Here is a 16232-nt window from a genome sequence, read left to right on the forward strand (position 1 = left end):
TGATATAACAAAATTTCCAGGGGGGGGGGCAGACTATATATTTTACACGTAACAGTCCACCTGGTATTATTGTATCTGTAAAATTGTCATGCAATCTGCTATTATTATTTATTATTTTATATTTATATTTAAATATTTTAAAATTAAATATTATAATAATTAAAATAATAATTATTATATTATTATTATGTAAAATATGCAAATATAACAATATTATTATATATAATTAATATAATAATTAGCATTAATATAATAATCATAATAGTTATAATAATAATATAATAATTATTATTTATATTTTTATTATTATTATTATGTGCTTGTGTCTCTTTTTTCAGGAGCACTTTGTAAACAACAGACCATGTCAAACAACAAAATTGATACAACCATCAAAAGGTTGGCTCAGGCCATGATGCCAGGTTGTATGTTGACTTTAAATTAAATACTTTTGAAAGATTGGGCGGGCCATATTCAAACACTTGGCGGGCCGGATGTGGCCCCCTGGCCGTAGTTTGCCCACCCCTGTATTAGAATGTCTTCAACAAACAAGAGTCCGGTTGCCTCAATGTGTACCTTTAACAATGTTGTCTCTAGCATTGCCTGCTTTCATTCAACCAAATAAAGACTAGATACTTCCGATGGCGGCTCAGTGCCACAACTGTATGGATATTCGTGCTGATTGGACGACTGATGACAGATTGATGAGCAGTGATAGGCTAAGTATTTAATCAGAACTGGGATCTAAATGTATGTGGTATGCTATTGCTATTTTGTCAGACCTCCGTCCATTTTCTATACCGTTTATTCTCACAAAATAGCGGGGCACTCTACACCGGGGACACCGTGCGATGGAGAAGTTTCTGACACAAATCAAAAGAAGAATGAAGATGACATCAGAGGCAAGGAAAAAAGCTAATGACAATAACCGCAATAAACAAAAGACCCCAAAAAATAAAACTTCTGTCCCAGAGGGAAGCGTGACTTCAAAAAATGGAGAATCATTGATGAATGGGATTAACAGTTTCAGCTCAATAAACAGGATATCTCAGCTCAAAGGACGACTCCAGTCATGTCATTAACCCCTTTCACACATTCCACTATTTTTTTTCTGTGTTGTTGTTTTGTGTGCACAAGACAGGTCAAAGTCAATGTGCAGGTTGTATCAGATGTGTAACAGAGGCAGGACTGAGTGCCTGTGTGAAAGCTTCACTTTGACATAAAATGACCATCATCTTTACAAATGGTAATAACAAGGTACTCAAAATTCATATCTTGCTATACGTGGGTGTATATAATGTAATTAGAATGTTGTATTCTCATGTTAAACAATGCCAAAGTTTCAGATAATGATTTTTGCACATTTGGAAGTGATCCCTGAAAAAGTTAGGATGGCTCTGAACTCACGTTTTTAGACGGCATTCTAACACTGGCAGTTTGTGATGTCACAGATTGCCGGGCTTCCCTTATATGGGCGTGCGCTGTAGGCCAGATACACTCTCTGCCCTCCCCTAAGCTCTGCTTCTTAATTTACGGCAATGTCTCCCAAGATGTGCATGTGCACCTCCAAAAAAAAAATCTAACCTCATTTTGCGGCGATATGGTGCGTATAAGCGAGGAGACCAGGGTTCAATTCCACCCTCGGCCATCTCTGTGTGGAGTTTGCATGTTCTCCCCGTGCATGCGTGGGTTTTCTCCGGGTACTCCGATTTCCTCCCACATTCCAAAAACATGCTAGGTTAATTAGTGACTCCAAATTGTCCATAGGTAGATGAGATGGCCGATGGTGGAATTGAACCCCGGTGTCCTAGCTGTGAGGTCTGCGCGCTAACCACTCGGCCCTTATATCAACCAATTTATATCAAATCAGTAGTGTATTACAATCGATAAAATATCGGATTTATCACAATAATATGTGATATCATAGCATGTAGGCTGCGCAGTCATGAGATCGGGAAGACCTGGGTTCGATTCTGTGTTTGCATGTTTTCTCCGGGTACTCCGGTTTCCTCCCACATTCCAAAAACATGCTAGGTTAATTAGCGACTCCAAATTGTCCATAGGTATGAATGTGAGTGTGAATGGTTGTTTGTCTATATGTGCCCTGTGATTGGCTGGCCACCAGTCCAGGGTGTACCCCGCCTCTTGCCCGAAGACAGCTGAGATAGGCTCCATGAAAAGCGGTAGAAAATGAATGAATGAATGAATGGTGCGTATAGGCTGTAGCATATAGCCTACCTTCACCTCCTACCTGTATGTCTCTAATTGTAAAGCATATTCAGTCATTCATTTTTTAAATGTTAACTTTAATGTTTCTATCATTACACATAAAAAAATATAGTGTTACTGACAATATAAATAAAGTAACACCCCCACCCTAAACCATCTAGGGCAGGGGTGCTCATTAAGTCGATCGCGATCTACCGGTCGATCGCGGAGGTGGTACTGGTCGATCGCTGGTCGATCGCGGCGTGACATTAAAAAAATATCATCCCAGCATCAATGCCGTCACTTGATTGATATACAGGGCAGCCATTCAGATGACAACTGAATGTCGCCCTTCGGGCGACCAATCAAATCAAACAACGTCTCTAAGTGCAGCAGAACTTACGATGTCAGCCTATCATCCATCCCCGTTACTTGATTGACATACAGGACAACCGGTCAGATGACAACTGAATTTTGACCTTTAGGTCACCGCTCATGCGTAAACAACGATGCAAAGTGCTAAGCTAGTCGGCGAATTGCGAGATTTTAAAGCCCTCGCTAAAGTTTATGGTCACTAAAATGAGTGAAGGAGCTGGACCAAGTAAAAAGGCAAAAAACATATCACTTCCATACGGATATGGAATATTATACGGATATTATGATACGGATATTATCCATGACTGATAAACATTTGGAAGTGTGCTTGAGGCTGGCTATCAGCAGCTACTGTCCGGACTATGCATCCCTGGCTGGTTCAATTCAGTGCAAGTCATCAAAGTAAACTCAGGTAATTACAAAAAATGTTAATAGTTAATTATGTGTGTTTTGCAATATTGGCTCATTTGGTTATGTAAGGTACATCAACATACATTGTACGTACAAATAATCCTCAATACATTTGAAAATAAATAGATGTTTTGCATTTTTGTAGTGGGTACATCATTTTGACTCTGTCATTTTAAAAGTAGCTCGCATGCTGAAAAAGTGTGAGCACCCCTGATCTAGGGGTTAGAATTCTGAAACTACGATGGGAATCTGCAATGTCATTCATGTCATTGCACAAGTTTGCGTCTGATAAAGTCATTCTATTTAAGGGTCTCTGGCATGTGAGTGCAGAGGTCCAACAACGCTGAACACAAGGTCTTGAGCTGAGAAGTATAAAAACACACGAAGAATACATGGGTTAAAAAGTGCTCTTAAAGAGACAGTGTACAAAAGCGGGGAAAAACGTGTTCAGAGAGGGCGTATGTCTCTTTAAGAGCCACATGACAATGAATAGTGTAAAAAGTGGGGTGAGAGTGTTTGTGTGTGTGCGTGTGCGTGTGCGTGTGTGTGTGTGTGTGTGTGTGTGTGCGTGTCCTGCAGGGGTCTGTGGCACTGTCACGGGGCTGGGAGGCAGCTCCGGTGTCCACGCAGTCAATTGGCTGCTCTTCTTTTCGACTTCGGTTGCTTCCGGCGTCGCGGCTGCAAGACACGCACGTACACACGCATGACTCGTCTCCATAAATATGTGTGCACGGTACATCTGTAGCCAAAGTCCCCGGCTTCTCTGTGAGCAGTCTCTTATCGGAATGTTTTGAAGATTGACGAGGTTATCGGCGGACGTGCACATTACTACCAGCGGTGGTGTTGCGTCTCCAGCGGAGAGCCTTAACACAGGCGGCCGGGGCTGTGAGTCGGCGCGACCCGACTGGGAGCAACGAAGCTACCGCGTAGCTGAACCGCGCCACGGTTTTAGGGGACGCAGCCATGACGGAGAAGCGGATGTCGCGGTGGTATTTCGGAGGGCTGGCGTCCTGCGGAGCCGCCTGCTGCACGCATCCTCTGGACCTCCTCAAGGTGAGAGGTTGTGAGTCTTAAAAACTAAAAGGTGCACAATAGGTGACCCGCGGTCTTTCTGCAGGCCTTAACTACAACTGTGTTCACCAACACACATGTTTTACCCACAATGACACATGATGACATTCTATGCCTGCAGATATAGTGACATAGTACATGGAAGAGTGCACACTTTACTTCTGGGACCAACAACAAGATGTTGCTCAAAGGTTACATGTTATTAAATATGTGTGGCTGTACACCTGCACTATGTAATGAAACACAATATAATGTTTTATTTTGGTTGCCTTATTTAGTAGGGGTAACGGGACACCATAACATAATCACAGCACAGTACTTGGGCCTACCTCTTTTTTTTTAAGGTCACGGTTTGGTTCATTCTGTATACAGTAAGGGCATGCTAAAATTAATCCGCATAGGTTTTGTGGAAACAGCTTTAATAATTTTTTAAATGAAAATTTGATGAGAGTACAATATTAACATTAACATTTATTTTGTTTTAGGAAATTAAAGTTGCTTAATTGCCTCAAGTGCAACAATAACAGTTCCAGCTTGTACGTACATTCCCTTTGTCTAATCCACTTGTCTCGTACAAATGTTTGAGTAATATCGTATATATAGAAATTAATGCTATTTAAGTATGTCACGTATTAGATTATATTCAACTTTATTGTTATTGCTCATGTCACTTGTACAGGGCAACAAAATGCAGTTAGCATCCAACCAGAAGTGCAATTTTATAAGTACCTTATTAGTAAGTAAATGTAGAAATAGAATAGAGGTGTAAATAGACAGATCTATGTACAAACTATAACAGGCTGTGACTACAGTAAACCTCGGATATATCAGATTCAATTGTTCCCACTGGTTTTGTCCGATATAAGCGAAATCCGTTATATGCGTATACCGGAAAATGTCCGTTTTACGCATATATCGGATTTATATCCGGTATATGCGTAAATGGGATTTTATCCGTTATAAAAAGGCACTTCCTTGACTATGTTTCCAATGTACCTGGACGCGCAGGCAACGCTGCAAACGCTGCAAATGACGTCGTATAGCGGCCTGTCACGATTCGGCGAATCGGAGCGCCACGATGCGGCCATCCGATATATGCAAGGGAAATTTAATGGAAATGCATTGGAACGGGACTGGAGATTTTGTCCGAAATAGGCGAAATCCGTTATAAAAAATCCGATATATGCAATGAATTTTTATTGGAAATGCATTACAGAAAAATCGGTTCTTTTTTATCTGTCCGTTGTGAGCGAATTTCCGATATATCCGAGTCCGATATATCCGAGGTTTACTGTATAATACAGTGAGGATATATACAGGGATATAAATGACTATAATATGGCTAGATTATAAACAGTATGGATGTGACAATATATAATAACAGTAATATGTACAGTATTGCAATGAAGTGACTATAATACAGTGTGGATATATACAGGGATATAAGTATGCTACAGTATGGCTATTGCAGATTATACAAATTATAAACAGTATGATCTATGAATGCAACAAGATATAATATTAATATGTATAATAGTGCAATGAAGTATGAATGTATAGAACAAAGAAAAGCACAACAATAGATGAAAAGAACAAAATAAATACATGGATTGGTGTGTTTTTGGGTGACGCCGCATTTGATTGCGTGCACCCAACTTTTACTTCAAAAATCAGATGTAATATACAGTTGGTCTTCTGTTCACGCTGTTCTGTGATAATGTTCTATATACAGCGTTTTGTGGTTACGTACACATTCCCAAAAATGTATTAAAAACATAAATTTTGTGCTCAAGAATTACTTATAAGTAAGAGCTCACATGCAGAAAAACTACAAGGGCACTAAAAATGAATAGGACTTTCTGTTCTACTTCTGTAACTACTTCCGTTTCGCCGCCATGATGGTGAGCAGACTCCAGAATTCATTCATCCATCCATTTTCTATACCGCTTATTCTCATTAGGGTCTCAGGTGTATGCTGGAGCCTATCCCAGCTGATTTCAGGCAAGAGGCGGGGTACACAGTGGACTGGTGGCTAGCCAATCACAGGGCACATATAAGACAAACAACCATTCACACTCACATTCATACCTACATGGACAATTTTGAGTCGCCGATTAACCTAGCATGTTTTTGGAATGTGGGAGGAAACCAGAGTACCCGGACAAAGGTCATGTATGCACGGGGAGAACATGCAAACTCCACACAGAGATGCCACCTCTTTTGCTCATCATCATGACGGACATTCTGCTCCCTGGCGTACTATACTCTATTCCATTCATTTGCGGCCGAGTCAACATTCCTATTCATTTAGCCTCTGTGCTCTCAACTGGACTGCAGCAACCATAATTAAGGACAAAGGTCATTCTGTTATATCAACCTTCTCTGTATTGCAAAAAGAAAACATGCTACCGTCAGTCAAACCGTGCCAAAACCTCTCTGCATGGAGCCGTCCTCTCGCACGCACCTTGCTTCTTGTCAAATTTAACCAAACTAACCCGCATTGAATAGTACGAGTCGGTACATCGGTGAACTTCAATCACTTGAAGCTGCTCCACATGACTTTGGTAACACTAACCGGCCCCGTGGGGTGTGTAATTATTGACAGGAAGCCCACCAGCACCAAAGTTTGGTGCTGTCAAATATGTACAGTCTATTTTTTGTGTGCTTTGAGTGGAATCTGTCTGGTGGATGTTTGGAAAAGTCTGAAGGGACAAATGTGAATGTACACATGGGTGATGCTGCTTTATACAGACTTCTGCGAGGAGTGCAAGACGTATGGCAGTGGCATTAGTGCTGATAATGCGCCTGTATACAAATACTGTATGCTAACCAAATAGCAGACATAAAATAATTTGATGTTGAAGTAGCATTGTAATGTGCACATACATGTAGAAAAGGAAATGCTTTATTATCTGTACTTTCCAAGAGGGAGATGGGAGAGACACAAGTGCAGCCTCACTGCAGCTATTGCCTTTTTTACAAGAATTACAAAAATGACCAAAAAAAAAATAATAATAAAACATAATTAAAAAAAAACTTTTTAGGAAAGCAGGAAGTGAACAAATGTAACAGTTACTGATTGTAAAAGTACCAGATGGAGGGGTAGGATTTAATAAGCTTTGCTTCTTCCTACTCTTTTTGGACATGTGGAACTGTGAACTGATTATGGGATGCATTCAATTGTAATCTGATGCATGTTCAAATGAAATAAAACCATAATTTTTTAAAATTAATTACAAAAAAAAAAGAAAAACATTTTTTTATTAAATTAAAAAAATAACATAAAAATAGCTTAAATTATATTAGGGAAGCAGGAAGTGAACACATGTAACAGTTACTGATTGTAAAAGTACCAGATGGAGGGGTAGGATTTAATAAGCTTTGCTTCTTCCTACTCCTTTCGGACATGTGGAACTGTGAACCGATTATGTGATGCATTCAATTGTAATCTGATGCATGTACAAATGAAATAAAACCATAATTAAAAAAAAAAAAAACTTTCTCCTTTTTGACCCACATGATGATCTTTGTGAATCATCCAAAACTTTCCAGTACAGGGAAGCTTCTTCTGAATCAGGAGACAGCGGGTTCTTAAAAGGGAGGCTGTACTTTTAAAGAGACGAGCTCTAACAAATAGTGTGAAGGACAACATGGGTGTTATTTGCATCAATTTATTCTAGAATCTTTCGCTCCAGAAACACAAGTACCTGATGGTCAGTTTTGTGACGACGTAACAGGAAACATTGTTTCGCCATTTTCTGTCGGGTTTTATTCTGCAAGTTTTCCTGTTTCATTTGTAACACCTTGCATTTGCTAATATAGTTCTATGATCTTGCAGTAGAAGTCACGCACAAATCAAATTGTTGTCGCAGTTGTATTTGAACAAGTACTACACACATTTCAAAGCCATTTCTCAAACATTGTCCTTATTTGCACAAAGGCTTCTTTTTCCCTATAGCAAAATACTACTAGTATGTCTGTGCATGCAGATGACTCAATTGTAATCATTGATACATTCTGTGTTCCTTAATGACATATCTACTAATAATGTATAAAGTATAAGTACAATAATCCCTTGTTTATCATACTTGATTGGTTAACCACAATAAACAAAGAGCGACTGTACTGCATTCCATATGCCTCAAAGCACCATTAACCAGCAATCCATTCAACCCAATTAAGTGGATGATTAATATTATCGATTAATATGCTATATGCTAAAAAGCTTTAATGTTTTAACTCTACTCCATCTTGCTATTTGTTGTCCTTGCAGGTGCATCTACAAACCCAGCAGGAGGTGAAGAAGAGGATGTTCGGCATGGCCGTACATGTGGTGAAGAACAATGGTGTCCTTGCTCTTTACAATGGCCTCTCTGCTTCCCTATGCAGACAGGTGTGTATTTACTTCTGCATATATATGTACACTGAATTAATTAATGGCTAGCAAATGGCCATCCACTTCATTAGTACCAGTAGCACATCTAATGTGCTAATTAATACTCAGCTCATTGAAGCACTTGCCTTCCCAAGGTAATGCTTGTAGATTTGTCATTGTTAGCTTAAACTTAAAGGGGATTTATTACGCTTTTCCACTTTTATAATCTATAAATGTTGTTATATCCACCCTTGGCCAAAGTCATGATCTCATGACTCATGACTCTATGATATCACATATTCATTCATTAATAATAATTAATTAATCATAATTAATTAATTTTCTACTGCTTTTCCTCACAAGGGTCGCGGGGGTGCTGGAGCCTAACCCAGCTGTCTTCGGGCGAGAGGCGGGGTACACCCTGGACTGGTCGCCAGCCAATCACAGGGCACATATAGACAAACAACCATTCACACTCACATTCATACCTATGGACAATTTGGAGTCGCCAATTAACCTAGCATGTTTTTGGAATGTGGGAGGAAACCGGAGTACCCGGAGAAAACCCACGCATGCACGGGGAGAACATGCAAACTCCACACAGAGATGCCCGAGGGTGGGATTGAACCCTGGTCTCCTAGCTGTGAGGTCGGCGCGCTAACAATAATTAATTAATCATTCATTCATTCATTCATTCATTTTCTACCGCTTTTTCCTCACGAGGGTCGCGGGGGTGCTGGAGCCTATCCCAGCTGTCTTCGGGCGAGAGGCGGGGTCCACCCTGGACTGGTTGCCAGCCAATCACAGGGCACATATAGACAAACAACCATTCACACTCACATTCATACCTATGGACAATTTGGAGTCGCCAATTAACCTAGCATGTTTTTGGAATGTGGGAGGAAACCGGAGTACCCGGAGAAAACATGCAAACACAGAATCAAACCCAGGTCTTCCCGATCTCATGACTGCGTAGCCTACATGCAATGATATCACATATTATTGTGATAAATCCGATATTTTATCGATTGTAATACACTACTGATTTGATATAAATTGATTGATATAAGGGCCAAGTGGTTAGCGCGCAGACCTCACAGCTAGGACACCGGGGTTCAATTCCACTCTCGGCCATCTCGGTGTGGAGTTTGCATGTTCTCCCCGTGCATGCGTGGGTTTTTTTCCGGGTACTCCAGTTTCCTCCCACATTCCAAAAACATGCTAGGTTAATTAGCGACTCCAAATTGTCCATAGGTATGAATGTGAGTGTGAATGGTTGTTTGTCTATATGTGCCCTGTGATTGGCTGGCGACCAGTCCAGGGTGTACCCCGCCTCTCGCCCGAAGACAGCTGGGATAGGCTCCAGCACACCCCGCGTTGTTATAATGTTGTAATCAGATAATCGGGTTTGCGCATTTGGAAGTGAGCCCTTAAAGAAGTTTGGGTGGTTCTGCACACTTGGTGTTTCTAACAGAGTTCTACTGATGTCAAAAACAACTCTGACTTCCTTATACGGGGGTATCCCCGGGCACTCGCTGTCAGGCTTGCACTCCTATAATTTCTATAATTTCTTATTTCCAATGTTTTCCTCTCTTTCTCTCTCTCAGATGTCCTATTCGCTGACCAGATTTGCCATCTATGAGACTGTAAGGGACATGATGGGCAGCACAAGTCAGGGACCTATGCCCTTCTACCAAAAGGTCTTGCTAGGAGCTTTTGGAGGTTAGAAAACACAAACTCCCGTTATACTGACAGCATTTCTAATATATATAACAATATTTCTGTTTCAATAGGTTTTACTGGAGGGTTTGTCGGCACACCAGCAGACTTGGTGAATGTCAGGTAAATGTCCTCTCATTTTAGAGTATGTGAGCGAGTTAGATGATCTGTGTTTTTGTTGTCAGGATGCAAAATGACATGAAATTACCTGCAGAACAAAGGAGAAAGTGAGTGTTGCAACAAAAAAAAAACCTAATCATATGTATCTAGCTTATTATATCTGGACTATGTACTCCTCAATGTGTTTTTCCAGCTACAAACATGCCATTGATGGGCTCTTCCGAGTCTTCAGAGAAGGTAACATTAAAATAAGAAACTATCGCTGGAAATAATATGGTTATATCTTAACTCAAACCTGTGGTCTGTTCTACAGAGGGTTTGAGAAGGCTATTCTCAGGAGCCACCATGGCCTCCAGCAGAGGAGCTTTGGTGACTGTGGGACAGGCAAGTTGCATTACAATAAAAATAAACAGAATGACTGGAATGCTTCACAAAGTCAAAGATATTGCAATAACACAGTAGTATAGAAGTGATGGGACAACCAAACTTGCTGGCACAATATGAATGGTCGAGTGCAGGGGTGGGCAAAAGTACGGCCCGGGGGCCACATGCGGCCCGCCAAGTGTTTCAATATGGCCCGCCTGTTTTTTCCAAAGTATTTCATTTAAACTCAACACATAACCTGGCATCGTGGCTTGGGCCAACTTTTTGATGGTTGAGGTAGCTGCTTTATCAATTTCGTTTTTTGATGTGGTCTGTTGTTTACAAAATGCTCCTGGAAAAAGGAACACAAGCACAAAAATAAAAATAAAAATAATGACAATAATAATAATAATAAGAATGTATTTAATAATAATAATATTACTATTATTATATTCATATTGTTGTTAATAATATTAATATAATAATAGTCGTAATATTATTATTGTTATTATTATTAACAATAATAATAACAATAATATAATGATAATAACATTACTATAACTAATAATAACAAATCTAATATAATAATATATATATAAAATAGTAATAATAAAGACAATAATATAATAAAAATAATACATTTAATTTTCAACACATTTTACATCAAATAAATGATTTCAAAGTGCACATATAGCAGATTGCATGACACTTTTACATGTAAAATATGCGTAAAAATAGGACTGTTGCATGTAAATACTATATAGTCTGCCCCCCCCCCCCCTGTCAATTTTGTTAAATCAATGCGGCCCGCGAGTCAAAAAGTTTGCCCACCCCTGGTCTAGTGTTAGTACACCATAAAACTCATGTGTCACTTTGGAATGGTATCAAGTAGGAGGAGTAACACGTGAGAACTTCAGTTTGACTGATCCAAACTAGACAAACAAAGCCTGAATGTAACAAGCATATTAAAAGCTTTTATCATGTGTAATAATAAACCTCAATTAAATGGAAGTCATTTAAGCGCATATTACTGTATTATTGCTAAATCCATATTTTGAAATGAATAGAGTAGTCGGTCAAATGGTTGCACTGAAATCTCAATTAATTATGAATGAGCCCATACAGCTATAAGTGAGGCTCTAACTTGGAAATCATAGATGACTTTTATCATATGTAATAATGTTATACACACAGTTTATATGCAATATAATGTTACAAATATTTGATATTTGGTGTTGGTAATGGGGCCCAAAGCGTGTTGGGTCTCTCAGCATTCACAACTACTTGCTAAGGGATCTGCAATTTCTGGTATGCGTGGTTTATTTGATGACACCACAGGGGGTTGCGGGGATATCAACATGCACTGCAAATCTTCCATGTTGCTTCATTCTAGAAAAGGGGTTGGCAAAGTAAAAAAAAAAAATTAAATAAAATGTTGCAGCTGCAAAACATTACACAGCGTATAAACTAAATTGTCATCTTTTTTAAAAACGTTAGGTGTTAGAACAAAATTTAGAAGTGAGCCGTGCATGTTTAGGCCTACTTTGAAGTCATTCAAACACTTAAAGGGGGGAATTTTGCCCATCATTCACTGGGGGCCGTGTCGGGTCTGCTGAGGGGGTGCCATCCTTGGGTCCCTTCGACCTGGCCGGCTGGGGATTCCTCCCTTTAATGTGGGGGTCCGCCCGTCTGTCGGAGTCAGGGGGCCCGGGTGCTTGTTCCCCCGATGGCACGGCCTGCGGCTCCTCCCAGTGTGGACGGCCCCAAAGGTGGCGTTTCCTAGATCCTCAGTGCCATGCCATGTCTCCCTAATGTGTGTGATTGTGTGTGTGTGTGGGTGGGTGGGTAGTGTGTCTATTATGGTGGGTGGGAGGGGCTTTCTTAGTATTTGTTCATTCATTATTCAGTATTTGTGCTGGAGCCTATCCCAGCTGTCTTCGGGAGAGAGGCGGGGTACACCCTGGACTGGTGGCCAGCCAATCACAGGGCACATATAGACAAACAACCATTCACACTCACATTCATACCTATGGACAATTTGGAGTCGCTAATAAACCTAGCATGTTTTTGGAATGTGGGAGGAAACCGGAGTACCCGGAGAAAACCCACGGGGAGAACATGCACATAGATGGGTAGAATTGAACCCTGGTCCCCTAGCTGTGAGATCTGCGCCCTAACCACTAGACCGCCGTGCCGCCGCTCTTAGTATTTGTTTTTCCTTTTAATTGTGGTAATTTTTTTTTAATTCTGTAAAGCACTTTGTGTTGCATGTCTTTGCAGGAAAAGTGCTATACAAATAAAGTTGATTTTGATTTGAAACATGAACACGTTGGCAATAACACAGTTGATGAGCTAGTTAACAATGCACATCATCGGGACACAGGTATTTTGACACTTAAGCCCTTAAAAAAACGGCAACACGGCAAGTGTTCCATTTAACTGACCGGTACCGAGCTACGGATAGTCAAAATTATTTTTGAATATTCATATTTTTCATATTCATATTTTTATACAATGAGGGTGACAAGCCGTATGCATCGTAGTACGATGATAAGGATCACAGATCATATTCTTCTGCACAATTTATTCTTATTTTTCCCCTTCAGTTGGCGTGTTATGACCAGGCCAAGCAGCTGGTGCTGGGAACAGGAATGCTGGGAGATAATATGTTCACACACTTTCTCTCCAGCTTCATTGCTGTAAGTATCCGTTTTGTGTAGACGGGCAGCAGTGACAAGTTCATGTCATAAAATGTTCTCTCTGCAGGGAGGCTGCGCTACGTTCCTTTGTCAACCTCTGGATGTCCTGAAGACCAGACTCATGAACTCAAAGGGAGAGTACACTGTGAGTGGATTTCTCCTGTTCTATGTCTTTTTTTTTAAACTTACTTTATCTAACCGAGTGTCTTTTTTTTCAGGGGGTGCGGCATTGCTTACAAGAAACGGCGAAGTTGGGTCCCCTGGCGTTCTACAAGGTAGTGCATCGCAAACCAACAGGAACACGCCAAATGCATACATCACTCATGGTGAATGGTATGCTAGTTTATAACCTGAAAAGCATGCTAGGGAAGTTACCCAGCATACCCTGTGGGTTAAAAGTTAGCATAAAATAGTATTGTTTTGCATGTATATTAGTGTGTAAGCTTTTATTTTGACACCTCTACAGCCTGTGTAGTGCAGTTACATTGTGTGTTGCTTGTTGTTTTTGGTAGCACCGTGAGTGAGGGAAGCATTTGGTCTGATGACCTGCTGTTTATTTGTATTAATGTCAAAATATACTTTTTTTTTGCTGATATTCTCAGTAACCCCATCAAAAAGTTTGACGTTCTGTGAAGACCAAACCAGGATTCTGCTATATTTTTTTGCAGGGCCTTGTGCCAGCAGGGATCCGGTTGATTCCTCATACCGTGCTCACGTTCATCTTCCTGGAGCAGCTCAAAATATACTTTGGGATTCGCATTGTCTCCTGAGCGTAGCGTTGCAAGCTGTCATTCAACGGTTCTGCTCTGATCATTTCATGTGAAGAGGAAGGAGGCAAGAGAGGAAGCCATGTGCTGCCGAGGGATCGGGCGTCTTGTTCTACCTCTGTCTCAAGGCGAGAAGCTGAATGGTTTTGGAAAAAATGAACAGTGCCACATTTTGCAAGGGATAAATACTGGAACAAAATACTTTTGAATAGCCACATTTGAAGTAAAAGGTGAAGATTATGAGGGTTATTGAAATGGCCTGCTACCTTTTTAGAGAAAAGATGTGTCCTTTATGATTTCAGGTATGCTGAGACATGCGGTTTTCACTTGATTATTTCAAGCCTCGTCAATTCCATTTTATTGAAAATGACTAATTCCAAAGGCCATCATTTAGATCGAGACGACTTATGAGATGAGAAGACGAGAGTAGTCAATTGTTGTTTTAATATTGTGTGCCAGGAAGACAAAACAAAAATGTCATATTAGGCCAACACTGGTGTGGGCATAGAATCATACATAGTAACTCTAACCAAAACGAACACTAACTGAATCGCTTTTTCCCATAAGGAATAATTTAAATCCAATTAATCCAAAGTATGTTTTTGTAATTTACATTTATAGCTTCACAAAAATGTCATATTAGGCCAACACTGGTGTGGGCATAGAATCATACATAGTAACTCTAACCAAAACGGACCCTAACTGAATTGATTTTTTCCCATAAGGAATAATTTAAATCCAATTAATCCAAAGTATGTTTTTGTAATTTACAATTATAGCTTCACAAAAATGTCACATTAGGCCAACACTGGTGTGGGCATAGAATCATACATAGTAACTCTAACCAAAACGGACCCTAACTGAATCGATTTTTTCCCATAAGGAATAATTTAAATCCAATTAATCCAAAGTATGTTTTTGTAATTTACAATTATAGCTTCACAAAAATGTCACATTAGGCCAACACTGGTGTGGGCATAGAATCATACATAGTAACTCTAACCAAAACGGACCCTAACTGAATCGATTTTTTCCCATAAGGAATAATTTAAATCCAATTAATCCAAAGTATGTTTTTGTAATTTACAATTATAGCTTCACAAAAATGTCATATTAGGCCAACACTTTTGTGGGCATAGAATCATACATAGTAACTCTAACCAAAACGGACCCTAACTGAATCGATATTTTCCCATAAGGAATAATTTAAATCCAATTAATCCAAAGTATGTTTTTGTAATTTACAATTATAGCTTCACAAAAATGTCACATTAGGCCAACACTGGTGTGGGCATAGAATCATACATAGTAACTCTAACCAAAACGGACCCTAACTGAATCGATTTTTTCCCATAAGGAATAATTTAAATCCAATTAATCCAAAGTATGTTTTTGTAATTTACAATTATAGCTTCACAAAAATGTCACATTAGGCCAACACTGGTGTGGGCATAGAATCATACATAGTAACTCTAACCAAAACGGACCCTAACTGAATTGATTTTTTCCAATAAGGAATAATTTAAATCCAATTAATCCAAAGTATGTTTTTGTAATTTACAATTATAGCTTCACAAAAATGTCATATTAGGCCAACACTTTTGTGGGCATAGAATCATACATAGTAACTCTAACCAAAACGGACCCTAACTGAATCGATTTTTTCCCATAAGGAATAATTTAAATCCAATTAATCCAAAGTATGTTTTTGTAATTTACAATTATAGCTTCACAAAAATGTCATATTAGGCCAACACTTTTGTGGGCATAGAATCATACATAGTAACTCTAACCAAAACGGACCCTAACTGAATCGATTTTTTCCCATAAGGAATAATTTAAATCCAATTAATCCAAAGTATGTTTTTGTAATTTACAATTATAGCTTCACAAAAATGTCACATTAGGCCAACACTTTTGTGGGCATAGAATCATACATAGTAACTCTAACCAAAACGGACCCTAACTGAATCGATTTTTTCCCATAAGGAATAATTTAAATCCAATTAATTCAAAATATGTTTTTGTAATTTACAATTATAGCTTAGAATATGAATGATGAATGAAAGGGGTAAATTAACATTTAAGTTTTTTTTTAACCTTCATTTTGACGAGACTTTTCCCAAA

At 39.4% G+C, this 16232-nt stretch overlaps 2 protein-coding genes across 2 annotated transcripts in view; one reads left to right on the top strand and one right to left on the bottom strand.

Moving 5' to 3' along the window:
- mycbpap (mycbp associated protein) overlaps window positions 1-16232 on the bottom strand; it is a 49707-nt gene that overhangs the window by 30168 nt on the left and 3307 nt on the right. The window lies entirely within an intron of this gene.
- On the top strand, window positions 3549-15930 carry slc25a10b (solute carrier family 25 member 10b). The gene is made up of 11 exons (XM_058084143.1): window positions 3549-4044; window positions 8336-8455; window positions 10045-10159; window positions 10231-10279; window positions 10342-10383; window positions 10470-10513; window positions 10590-10660; window positions 13246-13338; window positions 13406-13483; window positions 13557-13613; window positions 14007-15930. The coding sequence occupies exons 1-11, from the start codon at window positions 3955-3957 to the stop codon at window positions 14106-14108; spliced, it is 861 nt and encodes a 286-aa protein (XP_057940126.1). The 5' UTR covers window positions 3549-3954; the 3' UTR covers window positions 14109-15930.

Source organism: Doryrhamphus excisus, chromosome 1, assembly GCF_030265055.1.
Source record: "Doryrhamphus excisus isolate RoL2022-K1 chromosome 1, RoL_Dexc_1.0, whole genome shotgun sequence".
Classification (NCBI taxonomy): Eukaryota; Metazoa; Chordata; class Actinopteri; order Syngnathiformes; family Syngnathidae; genus Doryrhamphus; species Doryrhamphus excisus.